This window comes from Varroa jacobsoni, unplaced genomic scaffold (genome assembly GCF_002532875.2).
Source record: "Varroa jacobsoni isolate VJ856 unplaced genomic scaffold, vjacob_1.0 contig00072, whole genome shotgun sequence".
Taxonomy (NCBI): domain Eukaryota; kingdom Metazoa; phylum Arthropoda; class Arachnida; order Mesostigmata; family Varroidae; genus Varroa; species Varroa jacobsoni.
In genome coordinates, this window is record NW_019214406.1 from 130883 (window position 1) to 146238 (window position 15356).

Here is a 15356-nt window from a genome sequence, read left to right on the forward strand (position 1 = left end):
CAGATCAGTATTATGCTTACCCGAATACCAGAATGAGTGTCAAGGAAAGTAGCAATGGCAATGTAAGAGTTGCTAAATGCCTGTCAAGCCCATTCACAAGAGCTTAAGGATACTGGAGCTGATGCCTGAGTTAAAATCAAGCACAGATGGTATAGTCATTTTATATTTCGCTCTGCTACAAGATTCACCAGTAAATTTCTATGTCTTCAAAGTAACGCCTTGCCAAACGTATACCTAGCGAGCTTCAGAGCCTTTTTGTATCTCCAGAGATCACTGTAATAAGTTGTCTTGGATTAATGTGTGCGTACTTTCATATCAATTGGCTGACATCGCATCGTAGAAGAAAAGAATTCAAGTTTGTTTGAATTAGAGTCTTCTCACTCTCAATTCCTCGATTCTCAGTTGCTACGAAAAATCTATCATACTCATAAGAATGCTAATTAAGGAATCCATAGAGGGCTTGTTATCTAGCCGAACAAAAACAGGCTTTTCACGAGGTCTGCTCGAAAGAAATGAAGAATTCTTCTCCTGACATAACAATACTGGAGTAATCGTAATAAAAAAGCAGAGACCACGCGTAAACATCTGTCGCGCTTTCTTACTGGCAACTAATTTTGTCAGTAATGTAGCAGTAGTCTCTGAGGAAAAAATACTATATATTCTTTATAAGGAATCCTACCAAAGAGATCCACGGCCAAGTCACTTTGTAGAAAACAAGAAAGAGTTGAACTTCCACAAACAACTTCATCAAGAACATTAAGCGCGTTGCCCATGAATGCAATGGCTAAAAAGTAAAAGCCAACAATGTACCCCTCAAAATCAGGACTTTTCTTTGCTTGAAAATCAACTACCTGAACATACCATAACAACTGTTTTTTGTCAATGACAAATAACTACTGCACAGTTTGACCGAACAAAAGTCCCACGTCGTGCTGAGACACAAAAATAACAAAAAAAAATGAATCTAAAGATACTATTCCTACTAATTAACGTTTTTCAACCACGTCTATAGGATTTGCTTTGGATATTCTGCGTATGGTGTGAACAGCTTGCTTCTTGGGAAACCGTTATATGGGAGGCAGGTTAATTTGGCATCGGAACATAATCATCCTGAAAATTACCTCTGATAACTTTCCCATAACGAAGAAGAGCACACTAGTTTAGATAAAAAAATAACTATATCAATTAACATTACTACAAATAAGAAGGTTGTAGACATTCTCACCGCAAACAGCAGCTTATGCGAGTAACATTTACCTAGGTATAATATAATCAATATTCGCTGCACGCATCTTCATATTCAGCCGCGCTACCGAATTACGTTTTTTTAACGTAACTGTGTGTTTTTTGCGCTCACTGTCAGTCGACGCTGAGTGGTGCCACTCTACTCACGATAATAAATGACGTGGTAGCGCACTCGCAATTTCTTGAAGGCCCTTTTTACAATCTCGGTGTTTACCGTAGTCACTCCGTAAACGAACGTAAAGGCAGACCCCGGCAAAACGTTTAAGCGGAGTGGAGGTTCAGAGTAATATCCTAAGGTGCCCCCTTCCCTGTAAGTGAAGCACGTGGGGACATACGTTGAATCATTTCTCCACCCAAAACTGTGTCCACCTGTACCCAAAATTTGGACCTGTTTTCGTCTGGTGCGTCTGGTGGTGGGTTTGGTATGCCCAAGCAAGCCTTGAAAGCACCTGAAAGTCGGTAAGAACGACTACAGTAACATGGTTGGCGAAAGTACTACTCCGCCCTACTTTCTTGGTGTCCTTTAGAAAAGTTACAACGATATACGGTAGCTCCATTTGATTTGTCACAGTGATACGAGAAAATCCATGAGGCTTTGAGGGTGGTACCTGCTTTAGCTATGTTTTTGTTGCCTGTGTCGAGGTGCCTCCGAGACTTGATCGATCCTAGTCGTCGTTCAGCGTTCTCGTCCATACCTACAGCGCCCGATTCATTCGACTTCTACGAAGCGCTACAAACAGCAATGCTGGAACTGGTTCATTGCAATAGCTCCACAGAGTAATCCGGTCGCTTAGTAAATAACATATTTGCCTGCTAATTTTAGGAACACGTTGTGGTGTAGGCTCGAATTCGGGCATACATACACTTTGTTCAGCGTTGGGAACTAGCCGTCTGATGGAATGGCTAACGACGATGCCGAACATGAAACTCGAAACAGGGATACTAATCCGGGCTAAATCTATGTGGGAGTGCGTATATAATAATAATAACAATAATGCAGTACAGCCATACGGTTTATTACTCTTCCTGTCATTCCCTGATTTTCTTCTATTGGATACCTCGGAAAGAGCCTCCCCAAGTCATGCTAGCACAAAAGCCACTTAATACCTATTGTTTGATATGCCTAAGATACCCGTAGGGCTAAAAGTCTTTGTGTTTCAAAGATGTTTTTTACACAATGTTTCAGACGCAGTGGGTTTTGTTTATAGGAGAACCCCGATAATCATGGTAATCAAATCAGGGCTAAGGTTAGGCGGTGATAAACACTTATCTTAGCGACAAACCATGAGTTGAGTCATACTTATTTAAGGTACTGACAATCACTGCAGGCATTAACTCGGTCGAACTGGGAGGCACGTTAAATAAAACTATAAGCCATGGCATAGCACTGAGTATACAATATAATAAGTAAGAAAAATCAGGAGAAGATGATTAGTTCTATGAATCATTTTGAGTGTTAACGACGAAGACCAGAATTAAATCTTTTGCAGATTTTTGATCATAATGCAGTGGTCAATCTATATATATAGCACATTTGCAGGGTAACTATCTAGAAATTTGCCTTAGAGTATATATATGATCAAACTTCTTTTTCAGAATTTAGGTAATTTTGTATATAACTGATCTTCTCTATGTATGCCGTGATACAAACCTTACAGTTTGCCTTGCCTGTTAAATGCTAGAATTAGCATGTATAACTGCGGCAGCGATAAGATAGACGACAGCGTACGCAGCTTGGTTGATATTTCTGAATGCAGTTTAGACAGAAGGTAATCTCAGGTTCAATGGCAATGAAAACATATAGAAGCTGAAGCGGTACATAAAAAGGAGGAAGCCTTTGGTATTTCGGTTCTAGATTCCGCATAGCGGGGACTTAGAGATAAACCTGCTAAGTATTTCTCGGGGGAAGAGCTTGGGTCGCCTAAGCAGTTTTTGAACCTCGTTACAAGCAACGAACGTTTGAGACGTCCATGCAGACCAAGCGAGAATTGCTAGACGAGGTGAACCTAAAATTCGACTTCGTTGTCGCCAAACTTCGTCCCGCATCGTGTGTCCTTACCCAAAGTATGATGGGCGATACAGGCCTTGATTCGCACATTCTCACTGAACAACTCAACACTAAAAAAAAGTAACTAAGTAAACAAAACAATTTATTTCTTAGCATGATGAAGTGTACAGCAGGTATCAAAGATCTGTAAAAAAGATTAGCCACATTTTAGAGCACAGCGCCCGCAGACAAATTTTATGTCGACGTCAATTACTCCAACCGCACTTTATGTCAACTATACTTCGTAAACAATTTGTAATCTCTTTTCACAGCAGCGATAACAACATATCAAATTTCGAGCTTCTGATGGTTGCCAGTGATGAGAGAGGTTTTATCTATATGTACCAAGGACACACTACGGGGGCTATGGTTAGTGTTTCCACGGCAAACCAAACTCAAATTTTCCTAATAATTATTTAGCTGCCTTTCCAATATTGATCAATTAAAAACGCAGTATATAATCCAGCTTCGAGCTCGGGAACATTTTGGCAACTGCGATATCCGCTACCGGATAAACAACGGGTGTAGGCTGGCTAGTACGCCCAAAGGAGAGCGCGATTTTAGTGGGCATAAGCTCCGAAAATCACAATATTGCCAGTAACATTTAAAGTGTCGTAGTCTCCTTGAGAAGAATGCTGCAGACAAAGGAAAAAATATTCAGCAGTTCCTTAGGGAGAATTTGTTGATGATTAGTTGGATCTTTGTAAAAGCAGCTTGGCCTATTCGTCTTTGTTACTCCGAGGTATTTGTCGGAATGTGCCATCAAGAGAATCGTTGCAGCCACGCAGAACTTGAAACTAAAGAAACTGATTGTCGAGTGGAATGAAGTGAATCTAGATCATTGCATAAATAAATGGTTCATAATATTTAGGATACAAAACATGACAAAGCCAGTTTTGATAAAACCCACGGATTGCTACGCTAGAATTGTTTCCTGTAGTCGTCGTAACGCGCTGTATATATATCATAGCCTTTTTGACAATTTTTAGGTAGGAGGCACTTTACTGTAATAAACACTTCAATCAGTGAAAAAAAAATGTTGACGTTATATCAACATATAAAACGTTTATGGCTCTACCATCGACATTATTAAACTGAACAATTAGTTTTTTACTTAATTTCTAATGACCATAGCAGTTGCGTAGCCTAACGCTATTGGCAACTTCACTGTGCGTTTGAAAATGGTTTCATCTCATACGGCATGATATTCAAAGACTGGGATACGATTCTTCAGCCAAGCATACTGTTTTCCGTCAATAGACAGACATTCTCCGCTTTAATTACTTTTCGCTTGCCCTTGTTCTTAATTTGTTGATTGTAGTTGCATGATATATTCCAGATACCAAGAGTATTTAGATAATTTTGAGGCAGTTCGTACACCGCAGGATCGCAGATTGGAAATGCTTGGATCAGACAACATCACTTGCCACTGTTCTGATGTTTCTGAGGCGATCGCGTACCATGATAATACATAGTTCTGACCTGGAGGAAGTGGGCTGACATTAGAGTGGAAAGCTACTGACACGTTCATCGAGGTACGTTGGCGATCGGTTATCGACCACGGTGGCATTCTCACAAGCACTGACGCGTCACTCTTCGGATGTCTTCGAGAACCAAAGATCTTCGTGATTATTACCTTCGTAGCAACAATGTGTCCGTAGAACACTTTTGCCAAAGCGTGCGTGGATAGCTAAACGTCCATTGCTACGCCATCAAAGCCGTGCAAAGACTCAAAGACACACATCGGATTGAACAGTCACTGGCGTACTTAACAAATAAGTAATCATTCATTTGACCGAACCTGGATCAAGAGGACCCTACAGGTATCGGTCCTTGAGATTCTTAGAATACTTTTACGGGAGTCATGAAATGCACGAGCTCGGCATCGTAGCAACCCATTCTCTACAAGTGTTCCTTTGGCTGGAATTAGGGTTAACATTTTCCCTCCTAGGAAACAGCTCTCTTTTATGGTATACTTTTAACGACGTGATGTTCCAAATCGTGCTCGTAATTTTTCGCGCCTAGATTCATATTTTCTGTATCATTTGCGCCTGTTTTAGTGAGCTTTAAATTCTGGCGTCTGCGGTTCTTCCTTTATCTTCCTCGCAAAAAAACGCAAATCAGCAAATTTGTGACCTGTACATAAATTCCCATCCATACAAGTATTTTATTTTTGTGAGAAAGATCTTCACAAAACAAACGGCTAAATACGAACATGTGATTTATTTGGAAAATTCTTGTATAATAAAAGCCTCGCTACCATCTTGGCCGCCACCTGGAACGACAATTATCAAAAACCTGGTCCACGCAACCCACTACGATGCGAAAAAAGCACCGTCTATTAGAATAGCGATGGCGTGATACCGCAATTTGCTGTGAACTGGTTTTTTGTTTTATTAATTCAATATTAACCAAATCGAACCATGGAACGATGTTGTCGATAAGCCTGAGAACTTTTTCTTCGGTGGCGGAAGTAACCAAACCAATAAGTTGTTGCAGGGTCGACGCATCCGAAGATTACGCGTAAGGTTGTTCCGTTCAAAGTCGGAGCCAGCCAAATTAGGGCGCTGTAGCTTTTCTCGACCGAAAGAGTCGATCCACTGCTGGTGAATTTACATAGTGTGAGCCAGTACTACAAGTTTTGAGCAATTTTCTGTACTGGCAATGGTGCGTGAACGAGCGACGCAGACATTACCGACAGTCATTCTGCGTAGGTTCATTTATTCGTATCAGTTAACTGTGAGTTTTATTTATATTCTAACAGTTCGCTGCGGCTGATTGTTCTGATTTGAAGAGCTTGCTGTATTGTTCATGGCTGTTACTTGTTCTTTCCATTCATTCACGCCTTTATTCACAGAGCTTGGAATACAAATTATCATTACAACACAGTTCTAATAATTTCTTCGACGTAGCCTAGTTGTGTCGCATAAATAAAGCTTCGTAATAGAAAGGACCGTATACAAAGATGAGCTAGGCGTTTTTATGATGATGTTAGGCCACGCATTCTAAAGATTGTTAAAGTCGCCTTAGGAGTCTGGCTTAAAAGCTCTCTTGCGTCAGTATTACTAACTTCGAGCCGGCGTAGTATCATCGTTTTTGATAATTGAAAATTCAAATTTGTAACTGTGCATTTGACGTAAAGGTGTTTCATACCAGATCTGAAAATTTCTGGTGGGACTCTAAAAAATTTGTTCAAAAAGGGTAGAAAGTATAAGGTCGCAAAAATTTCAGTGTTCCCGGAAGTTCCAACGAAAGAAAGGCTCTATGTGTGTTTTCATTCCTACGTTACTTTGATTCAGTGGTTAGATTTGCACTATACACGGAAAAGAACGTCAGCCAAATATCTTCTCAAGGACCAGGCATAGTTCGATCCTTTTTACGAGATTTCGAGTCACAGTTCTTTATGATTCAGGGCCAATTTCACTAATCACTTCACAAATACGGTGTTTAGGGTCGTCGATTGTTTTTGGAATTATTTTATTGATTTTTATGAGTTTCATAAGAAGCCTTATAAGAAAAACTAAGGGAAGTCAAATTACAGGACTACTGACGCTCGCTGGGTGTAACCGCTGTGTACCGAGATCGGCCGGTCTGGAAACGTGATTTAAACTAGACTGACTGCCTCTCGCACCGTCTGGAATTGTTTTCATTTTGTTGAAACCAGAAGCTCTCTGCACCAGATTTTCCTTATTTCGAACCACAAAAAGCTTGCAACATGTTACAATAGGGTTCACCATAGACTACTGCTGCCTTTCCATCATCATTTTAAAAAAAGGTACCCAGTGGTTCACACGATCGCTTCCTGTGAACGAAGCGGTCACATGACAAGCACCCTTGGTTTCGGGGAACGACACAGGGAAAATAGCATTAGGCTGAGGTTTGTATTTCGACCTAAAACGAGTACAGCGATGATGTGGGTTGCGGAAGCCTAAACTGAAGCCGCGATCATTCCCTGTCAGTTCGAAAAGACGGGTAGACCTCCAAGCACTCGAAAATTGTTGTTGTAGCGGGTACGACACGTTTACATATTGGTCCCGGCGTATAGTTGGGTCGGAAGTGGTGGCTACACTAACGTCTATTCCAATATCTGCCATTAAGGAGGCCATTGGTTGCAGAAAACGCTGAGGAGGCGTTAACGGATGTGAAAAAGATTCGGTTTGGGCAGACGAAATAGAGTTTTAAGCAAAAACTAACAAAAAAAAGAGCAGAAGGCTTTGTGATACATACTGTTAGTAGGCCGGATGTCGCGGTAGCATAATCAGTTCGAGGTATTTTGGTTGCTATTCAAGATAAAGGTAACATCTTTGTTAAAATTAACTTTCAGTGATTTTTTTCTGCCCAGTAATTAGTCGAACAATTTTTGTCAAATCGTTTTTCTGAGTGGGAAAAAGACATGACTAATGGTGGACTTACTTCAGTAGAGAAGTGTTTATTTACCCTTTACATACGGATGCCTATACGGAGGAGGCAGTAGGAAGTGGCTAATCTAACAACACATTGAATACACATACACACTGAAGTATTTGCACACATGGACAGTAAAGATAGCTTGGCGTCTTTCGTTTTGGTTCATAAATATATTATAAAAATAATAATATATATAATATATGAAGATAAAATAGAGGTCGTGCACTGATAATTTATCGGCTAATGGCTGTTCAGACAGGTGCGTTACAGGCCCTCGATACTATTTATGCTGCGTTTACGCAGTATTTGGTGTTCCCCCAGCGACTGCATTCTTTTTGCAACATCTTCCGGCTGCCTGCCTCCCTAACGACCGTACGCTGTCGTCACAATCGTGGTGCTCTAGCCTTCATACAGTCTTACATCTCGGATCTGACAACCTCGTACGGCCGCTTGGTCCCAATGTGGCACAAGTTTGTACACCCTCGTTGGTAAAGCCTCCTTCTGTCAATGCTAGTCCTTCGCGACTGAGCCTTCCCTTCTTTCTTTTCTTCCGCGTTGGTGTCCAACCTCGTACGGCCGCTTGGTCCCAATGTGGCACAAGTTTGTACACCCTCGTTGGTAAAGCCTCCTTCTGTCAATGCTAGTCCTTCGCGACTGAGCCTTCTCTTCTTTCTTTTCTTCCGCGTTGGTGACCACGTGGACCACAATTACCCAGTTTCGGCATTATGCACACATTTAACCAGATTGAAGCAATTCGCATATAAAGGCGCTACATGTTGGCCGATGTATTGTTAATGTTCAACAAAGGCTTAATCTTCCGCAATTTTGTGGCAGAGAAAAAAGCGAATGGAGAACTCGCTTTAGCTATAAATGAGGCGATCAAAGGGGTTCATGGATGACAGGGAAAGGAGCTGGAAACCTCGAAGCCACCGAAGATCATTGCCAAAGGCAGGTTACCCACTTAACCCAAGCTTGAAGGACACGTGGTAATCTTGGTTCACATCGTAGCATAGACACACTTCGCTTCGTGCTGGCTTGTTGCCGAACGTAATACTCGAAACATTTAAAGGCAGGCTATTTTTGTCATAATGGTTACTGGACATATCAGCCAACGGCCTACATGCTAGCACTGAAGCAGAGCTCCAAAAAGCGATGTGGTCGCAAAGGGACTTGACAAAGGGAAAAGATTAGACGACTATCACACGGGAAGCGGGCGAATGTATACCGTACGAAACCGCCAGATACAAATTGAAAAGATTTTAGACTGCAAGAACCATACTCGATGGCATATAAAGGTACAAAACCGCCAGAACCATTTTAGACGACGCCCAGTTGTAAGGGCGGTGATTAATCAGGGGATGTTTCCTCAAAGACGTTGTATTATTAGGTCACTCCGTGCAGGAAACGCGCGAATATTGCATGAGCGTTGTTGCTTATAACGATAGCTGAGCGCGACGAACAAAAATATAAATAATCAATAGTTACTGTTTGAATATCGGTTATATGATAGTCGCAGCGCAATGTATTGTTGCAACTAAGACTAGCATCGATGGTCTACTCCTTCACCGTATACATAATACAGAATCCATTTTCTTTTTTGTATGAATAAGAGTTAACTCTCCGTCGTACTGGAACTAGTACATTAACGAATCTTTCCAGTAAAATGTATTGTTTCAGTGCGAAGACTTTCAGTTGGGTTTTGGTGAGGAACCTATTTTGTTACAATAAGATTTCTCGACTGTGTTAATTTATTATTTTATGGCGAGAACTAATCTTTAAAATTGTATTAATATGGTTGCCACACACTGTACTTAGTGTACACTACACAAAGCTAATATTCATTTGTTTGCGGTTTGATCGACTCAATAATATAAACACAAAAAGCACATAAAAAATGGTAAGACACCGTAAATTAATAATTTGATTAACTGCGTTTAGCCGTATTTGTTTTTTCGAGCTATTTGCAGGTATTTTAGGCATCCATATGCTAGTGTACCGTGTTGCCCGACGTGTCGAGCGTTGTGAAATGGCAAGACGAGCACTTATCCCGATACCCAATTGTCCACAAGCTACTCGTCGGCCGATTTTTTCCAAAGCAGCAAAGACATTACTTCTAGCAGCAACAGTTTTTGTTAGCTTTATTATGCCCGAAACCCTAGTGCAGCTCATATATATCACGACCTACTACAAGCATCAGGACGAACATTTGGATTCGCCAGTTAGTTATAGTAAGTTATAATCGTCTACTGATGTCAGCATAAATGAGTGTTCAGCGGAGCCATTAATAGCCGCGTTCAAGAGAGAGCGATCTACGGAGTTACTACGGTATAACAAATATGTTTAATCTATATACAGGAATCGCTTGTCTCTGGGTGTCGTTTATGGGCTACGTACTCAATCCAATGTTATACGGTCTACTGAATCGCAATCTTCGTAAGCAAGTAGTTTATCTCTTGAAACTTTCACCCCCCGGATCGGCACCACGATCACCCTTTATCGCCGCAATACTTCGTCGATCGGCAACATTTCGTTCAAGCAATTCCAATCTTAGCCGCTTATCGGTATCACCCATCTTCAATAAGTCAAATCGACAGATCAGGTACGCGAAGCACACTAGGTAGACAAAACACACTTGCATTCAACACTAAGCCTAATATTTTTCAGTAGTCAGCCCTTTTCGTAAGACTTGTTGGTTGTGGACGTTTGGCTACTGCAATCAAATTATAATACTTAGAAAACCAGTTATTGACCTTCAAGGTCCTTCTAACAATAGAAATCATACTGAAAATTAACAAAACGCAATACACAAAACATCTGTAGCATATGTTGTTGATAATTCCATGCTAGTTGGTCTATAGCAAAGCCGATAAAAAACGAACCAGTTAGTCTGAATTATATACAAGGAACCAAGTATTTAAGGCTCTATTCGACTCGCATGGAGTCTGAATCATTTTCCATGTTCCTCTTTGTCCTTTATGTATTATTTTAGATTGCTTCTTAATTGATATTACTACGTTTGAGGGGAAATGTTTCAGTTATCCGGAGTTAATTGTTATGCATATCATACTATACACACTTTATTATTCCATATATTTTATGCACTATCTATGGAGCCACTGAGTGAAAAACGTATAGTTCTCAGTAAAGTTTGTCTTTAATATTTTTATCATACCCACTTTCCTCTGCGCCGGTAAAACTTTATTTGAGTAACAGATTAGAGCTATGAGTGGCAAAATAGAATATGTGGCAAGTGATATATGAGTAGCGGCTTCAACGAAGGTCAGGGACGTGGCATCGGTCCAGTCGTTAAAGAGATTAATACACGATGCATCTGAAAATATGTTAATTTAAAATAATAAAGCCTTATAGACAAATAAATATTAATAATTTGTTTAGTTTATTTGGCAAAATAGTCTATACAGGTTGCTTAAAGTAACTGAGCGCCTAGCAACGCCGTATCCAACCGTGGACCCCTAGTAGATTGAACTCGTCTTAAACTTAAAGGGGTCTAATTATGTCTCAGAAAAGATCGACAGCATCACATACCTTTTACTTGCAATACAAATCGAGCGCAATATTCTTAATATCACGGGTGTGACGTAGATGCAAAAATGCACGGCGGGAAATGGAATTTACTACACGTTAGGGAGATGGTCAAGAACGCGCCCCTGTGATGGCTCAGTGCGTAACGCATTTGTCTGCTAATGTTAGGACACATTGTAGTTTTGGCTCCGTGTTCGGATACACTTCGTTTCGTGCTGCGAGCTAGCCGCCTGGTGAAATGCCTGATGGCGATACCGGGAGGTGAAACTAGAAAAATAGATATATGATGAAGAACTCAAGGAAAAAGAACGAAACTAATGTAACACGTTCGATGCAAGAAATGGAGTGCACAAAGGCCACAACTTGTGACGACAACTGTACCTGAAAAAGAAAGACGTTAATAGTACGGGAGAAAGTCTTTATTTGGGGCAAGAGGATTCTTACGTTAAACAGCGGAAGGGCACCCTAGAACAGTCGACAGCTACAGCTACAGAGCAACAAGCAGAGTCAAGATCTGGATGCGGAGAGACCCGAAATTACGCGAAAAAGTGAATGACGAATTTTCACAAAGGCTTAAGGATATTACTGGGAAATCGGTGGCCGAAAGCCGCATACCACCGAAGTGAAGCCTATGATTTTGTAGGGATTTTACCAGGTAATTTTTACACAATTCGAGAAAAGATAAGACTATGCAGCTTTTGTGAATTAATTGAGTCTTTTTCATCGAACGATTTGTCAACAATCGTTTTTCACCCAAATCATCTGAAACAAAATCGCTAATATAAATGAATCATTAAGTGATACTCCAATAAGCAGAATTACCAGATACCTTAAAATTAAGGGCTAGAATCTAAGGGTAGTAAGCGTCCCGATATATTCATCCTGCCGTGGTGGTTTCGCGAACGACGTTTAACTTGGACCAGGGTGCCGCAGCAGCGCTGTGTAGTTGTGGTATAAAGTAGTTAGACTGGGGTCGATGTCGAAGAGTATCGATTTAAATAGTAACCGAAATACGCAGATATGACTATTCAGTACAGTTTTATTTGTATTGATGCAAAGGGACGATGCAATTGAAGCTTTCGGTTCCTTTTGTTTTCGCAAAGATCTTACAAAGCTCATTAAAAATACATTCTGAGAGCGACGCTCGGCAAAGGTCTTACGACAGCTGTTGTCATAGTAACTGCCTCTACGCACAATTAGCCTGATGGAGCGGAGCTTTTAATAGCAATAGGTTACATTTGTACACTTTAAAAATATAGTACTATTCATATTCAGATAAACAGCTGAAAACTTAAATATTTATTGGCACCTGTCTACAATAATTAAAAACGTCTAAATTGATCAAGTTATCATGCCCTTTTTGATTCTTCCTACAACATGCCTTACTTTAGGTGTTTAGCACTGCCCCAAGGATCCACAAGGGCAGGAGGCTCAATGCAAGCTATGTGTAGCCCCGATTGTTAAAAAATCCAGTCTAGTACTTTACATCTAACTGTTAATATTTTCGTCACACGGAAGTTACATTATGCCCCCTCTATCAAGTAGGACAACAGCTAAAAAGGATAGTGGTTGATTTTAATATCATTACATGCTTCAACTAAACGACCTGCGACTCTTGAAAGAAAGTGAAAGGTCACCTTGTATGATAATGGGAAGAAAACAGCGAATTCGTTTGGACGATTGCATACCTGGGCATGAGCATTCCGTTAGGTAAATCACTTATGAAGCCGATAACAGTGAACGTATAAGGCAGAGGTCACACTGAACATATAAAGCATGAAGTCTCACCAGCATGAGAATTCTTCAGATAATTATTCACGATGTCTATTCATGTTTCGGTCACATAGCAATATCAATAATCTGTGATGATTGATTTATTGTCCGGAGAGTTTGGACAGTGTAGTTGTTAAACCCGCTAGTAGTATGTCATACGCCTATTTATTTTGCAGTTTTCAACTGAGTACGATTTTTGAGTGTTTTTAAAGAATAAGTACACGTTTCTTGTTTCGCGTGTTTAATACTCAATTTAGACAGGCAATATCACATATGCATTTTCAGATATATTGTCATCTCTTCAGATATATGCATACACTGCACTGCACCCGCACGGACCCTCATTTAAAAACATGTTTCAACTCGTACCAATTTCTCCTAGTTCTCAATTCCGTATTTAGCAACCGATCGCTGCTGCATACCCAATATTAGATTATGTGAAGTTATGTAAAGTAACTTGCTAGGGTGATTCAGCGTCAGATAGATGTGAACCAAACTGCTAGTGGACTGTACATAACATTGCCAGTATATTATTGCGCCTAAAAACTATCCTTTTCTTTAAAGCCGCTAACGTAAAACATAATGCTTAGTCAATGAACGAAAGAGATCGTATATTGCACTTGCAGCCGCGATAAGGGGTTACATAGTTGGTTGTCATATGGAGGTCTGCTATAATTATTTTTCTTAAATCATCGACTGATCGAAGTCAGCTTCGTGACTGTCAGCCCATGTCAGCCATGGGCTGTTTAGATACAAATATTTCAAGCTTCCTTCTTTGTTCTCATTAACTATTATTGCCGTAAAAAAGTAACTTGCAACCAATAGATTCAATAGAATCATTATATTTTCTCTTTTATTTGTTTACAGGCGCTGCGGATCGCTTCCCCAGTTAACGCAATGGAACACAGTTTCGGATCAACCTTCACCGGACGCAATTTCATTCCGTTCGCAGAGTCGGAGTATTTGTGATAGCTACTACCTTACAGTGCAAAGTCTACCAGCTCGATTTGGAGAAGACAACGTTTGATAAATAGGGAGCCTCCTATTCAAAATATTAAAATGAACAGACGAAAATAAGTATCACCTGAGAAAAAGGATACAAAATGGACAAAATTTTTGGTATTATTATCACCATGAATTAATTCCTCAGAAAAAATACTTTGCCAATTAATTTAATTATAAAGTCCGGGCAGTTTTAACCAAAAAATAGAGTGTTTAAGAAACTTCTAGAAAAGCCTAATCGCAAATGTAAATAGCTGCATAGATGCTAGTCCTATTCATAAAGCTAGATGTAAATAGGAATGAAATAGATTCTTGAAAGAATAGCTGGTGGAATTGTCTTTTAAAAATAGGATCAGAATGTAGGTTTTAGCTTGTATAGAAGAACGTTAGCGTATGAAAAGTCCAGTGGGCGGAATAGGCTCAACTGTACTTGATAAAGTATATATTAATAAACATGGTTATTCTAATAAATTAAAGATTGAAGATCAACTCTAAATAGATTGTTTAGAGAAAGAACAATTTTTACATTACTTCGTTGACGCGATTCCAATGTTGTAATCATCTTGGTATTATCAGTGTGCACAGAACGTACGATACTTCGACTGATATGATTTAGCTCACGTTTAGATGCGGCCGTTCTATGTGGCCTGAAATGTGTCAGGTGCCTATTTTTTGCAAATTCCCACAACCATATGATTTATGATCTTATATTGAAAATGGATTATGTCTTTAGCGGGTGTATTTCAATATCGCTGGAGTAACGCCTAATTAAGCACTAACATCAGTCAACTGATGCAGACATTTCACTTATATGATGTACGGAGATAACCCACTAATTAAGAAAGTGAAATAATAGAGAGTGGGCCAATTTATAAAAATCTTCTCATATTTTTAGTATGTGGGATATTATATTGATTTCGTATTATTCACTTTTACCATTTTACAGTGGCAAATAGTTCTAGTACGTAAAAGCAAGTCTAAAACTAATTGTAATAAACAGAATATTATGGAGCAACTGGATGAAGTACTGAATTATTATTCATAATCAAAATACGTGCCTTAAAAAACTATCACTGTTTATTTATTCAATCTGCAACTGAAGAAACACTTCCATTCAACTTGCACTAGATGTATACTACGAAAATGACAAACTACGAAGTTAAGTTTGTCCAGTGGCCACCATATTTTTTTCCATTCAGATCATTTTTACCCGCTTAAGACATTGCTCTATGAATGTACATTTTCTGTGACAGAATTCTTTTGTCAGCTCGGACATAAATTCATGACCAGTATTACTATAGTCTTATTTAAGCTTACTTACCAAATTATAGATGGCTGT

General features: G+C 39.7%; 1 protein-coding gene across 1 annotated transcript in view; it reads left to right on the forward strand.

Moving 5' to 3' along the window:
* The window catches only part of LOC111270743 (melatonin receptor type 1B-B), a 52536-nt gene extending 37499 nt beyond the window's left edge, over nt 1–15037 (forward strand). Inside the window, exons 4-6 of the mRNA XM_022851128.2 lie at nt 9667–9927; nt 10055–10298; nt 13883–15037. Coding sequence (XP_022706863.1) covers nt 9667–9927; nt 10055–10298; nt 13883–14042 — 665 coding nt within the window. The 3' untranslated portion in view covers nt 14043–15037. The remainder of the gene's footprint in view (nt 1–9666; nt 9928–10054; nt 10299–13882) is intronic.
* The last annotated feature ends 319 nt before the right edge of the window (nt 15038–15356 follow it).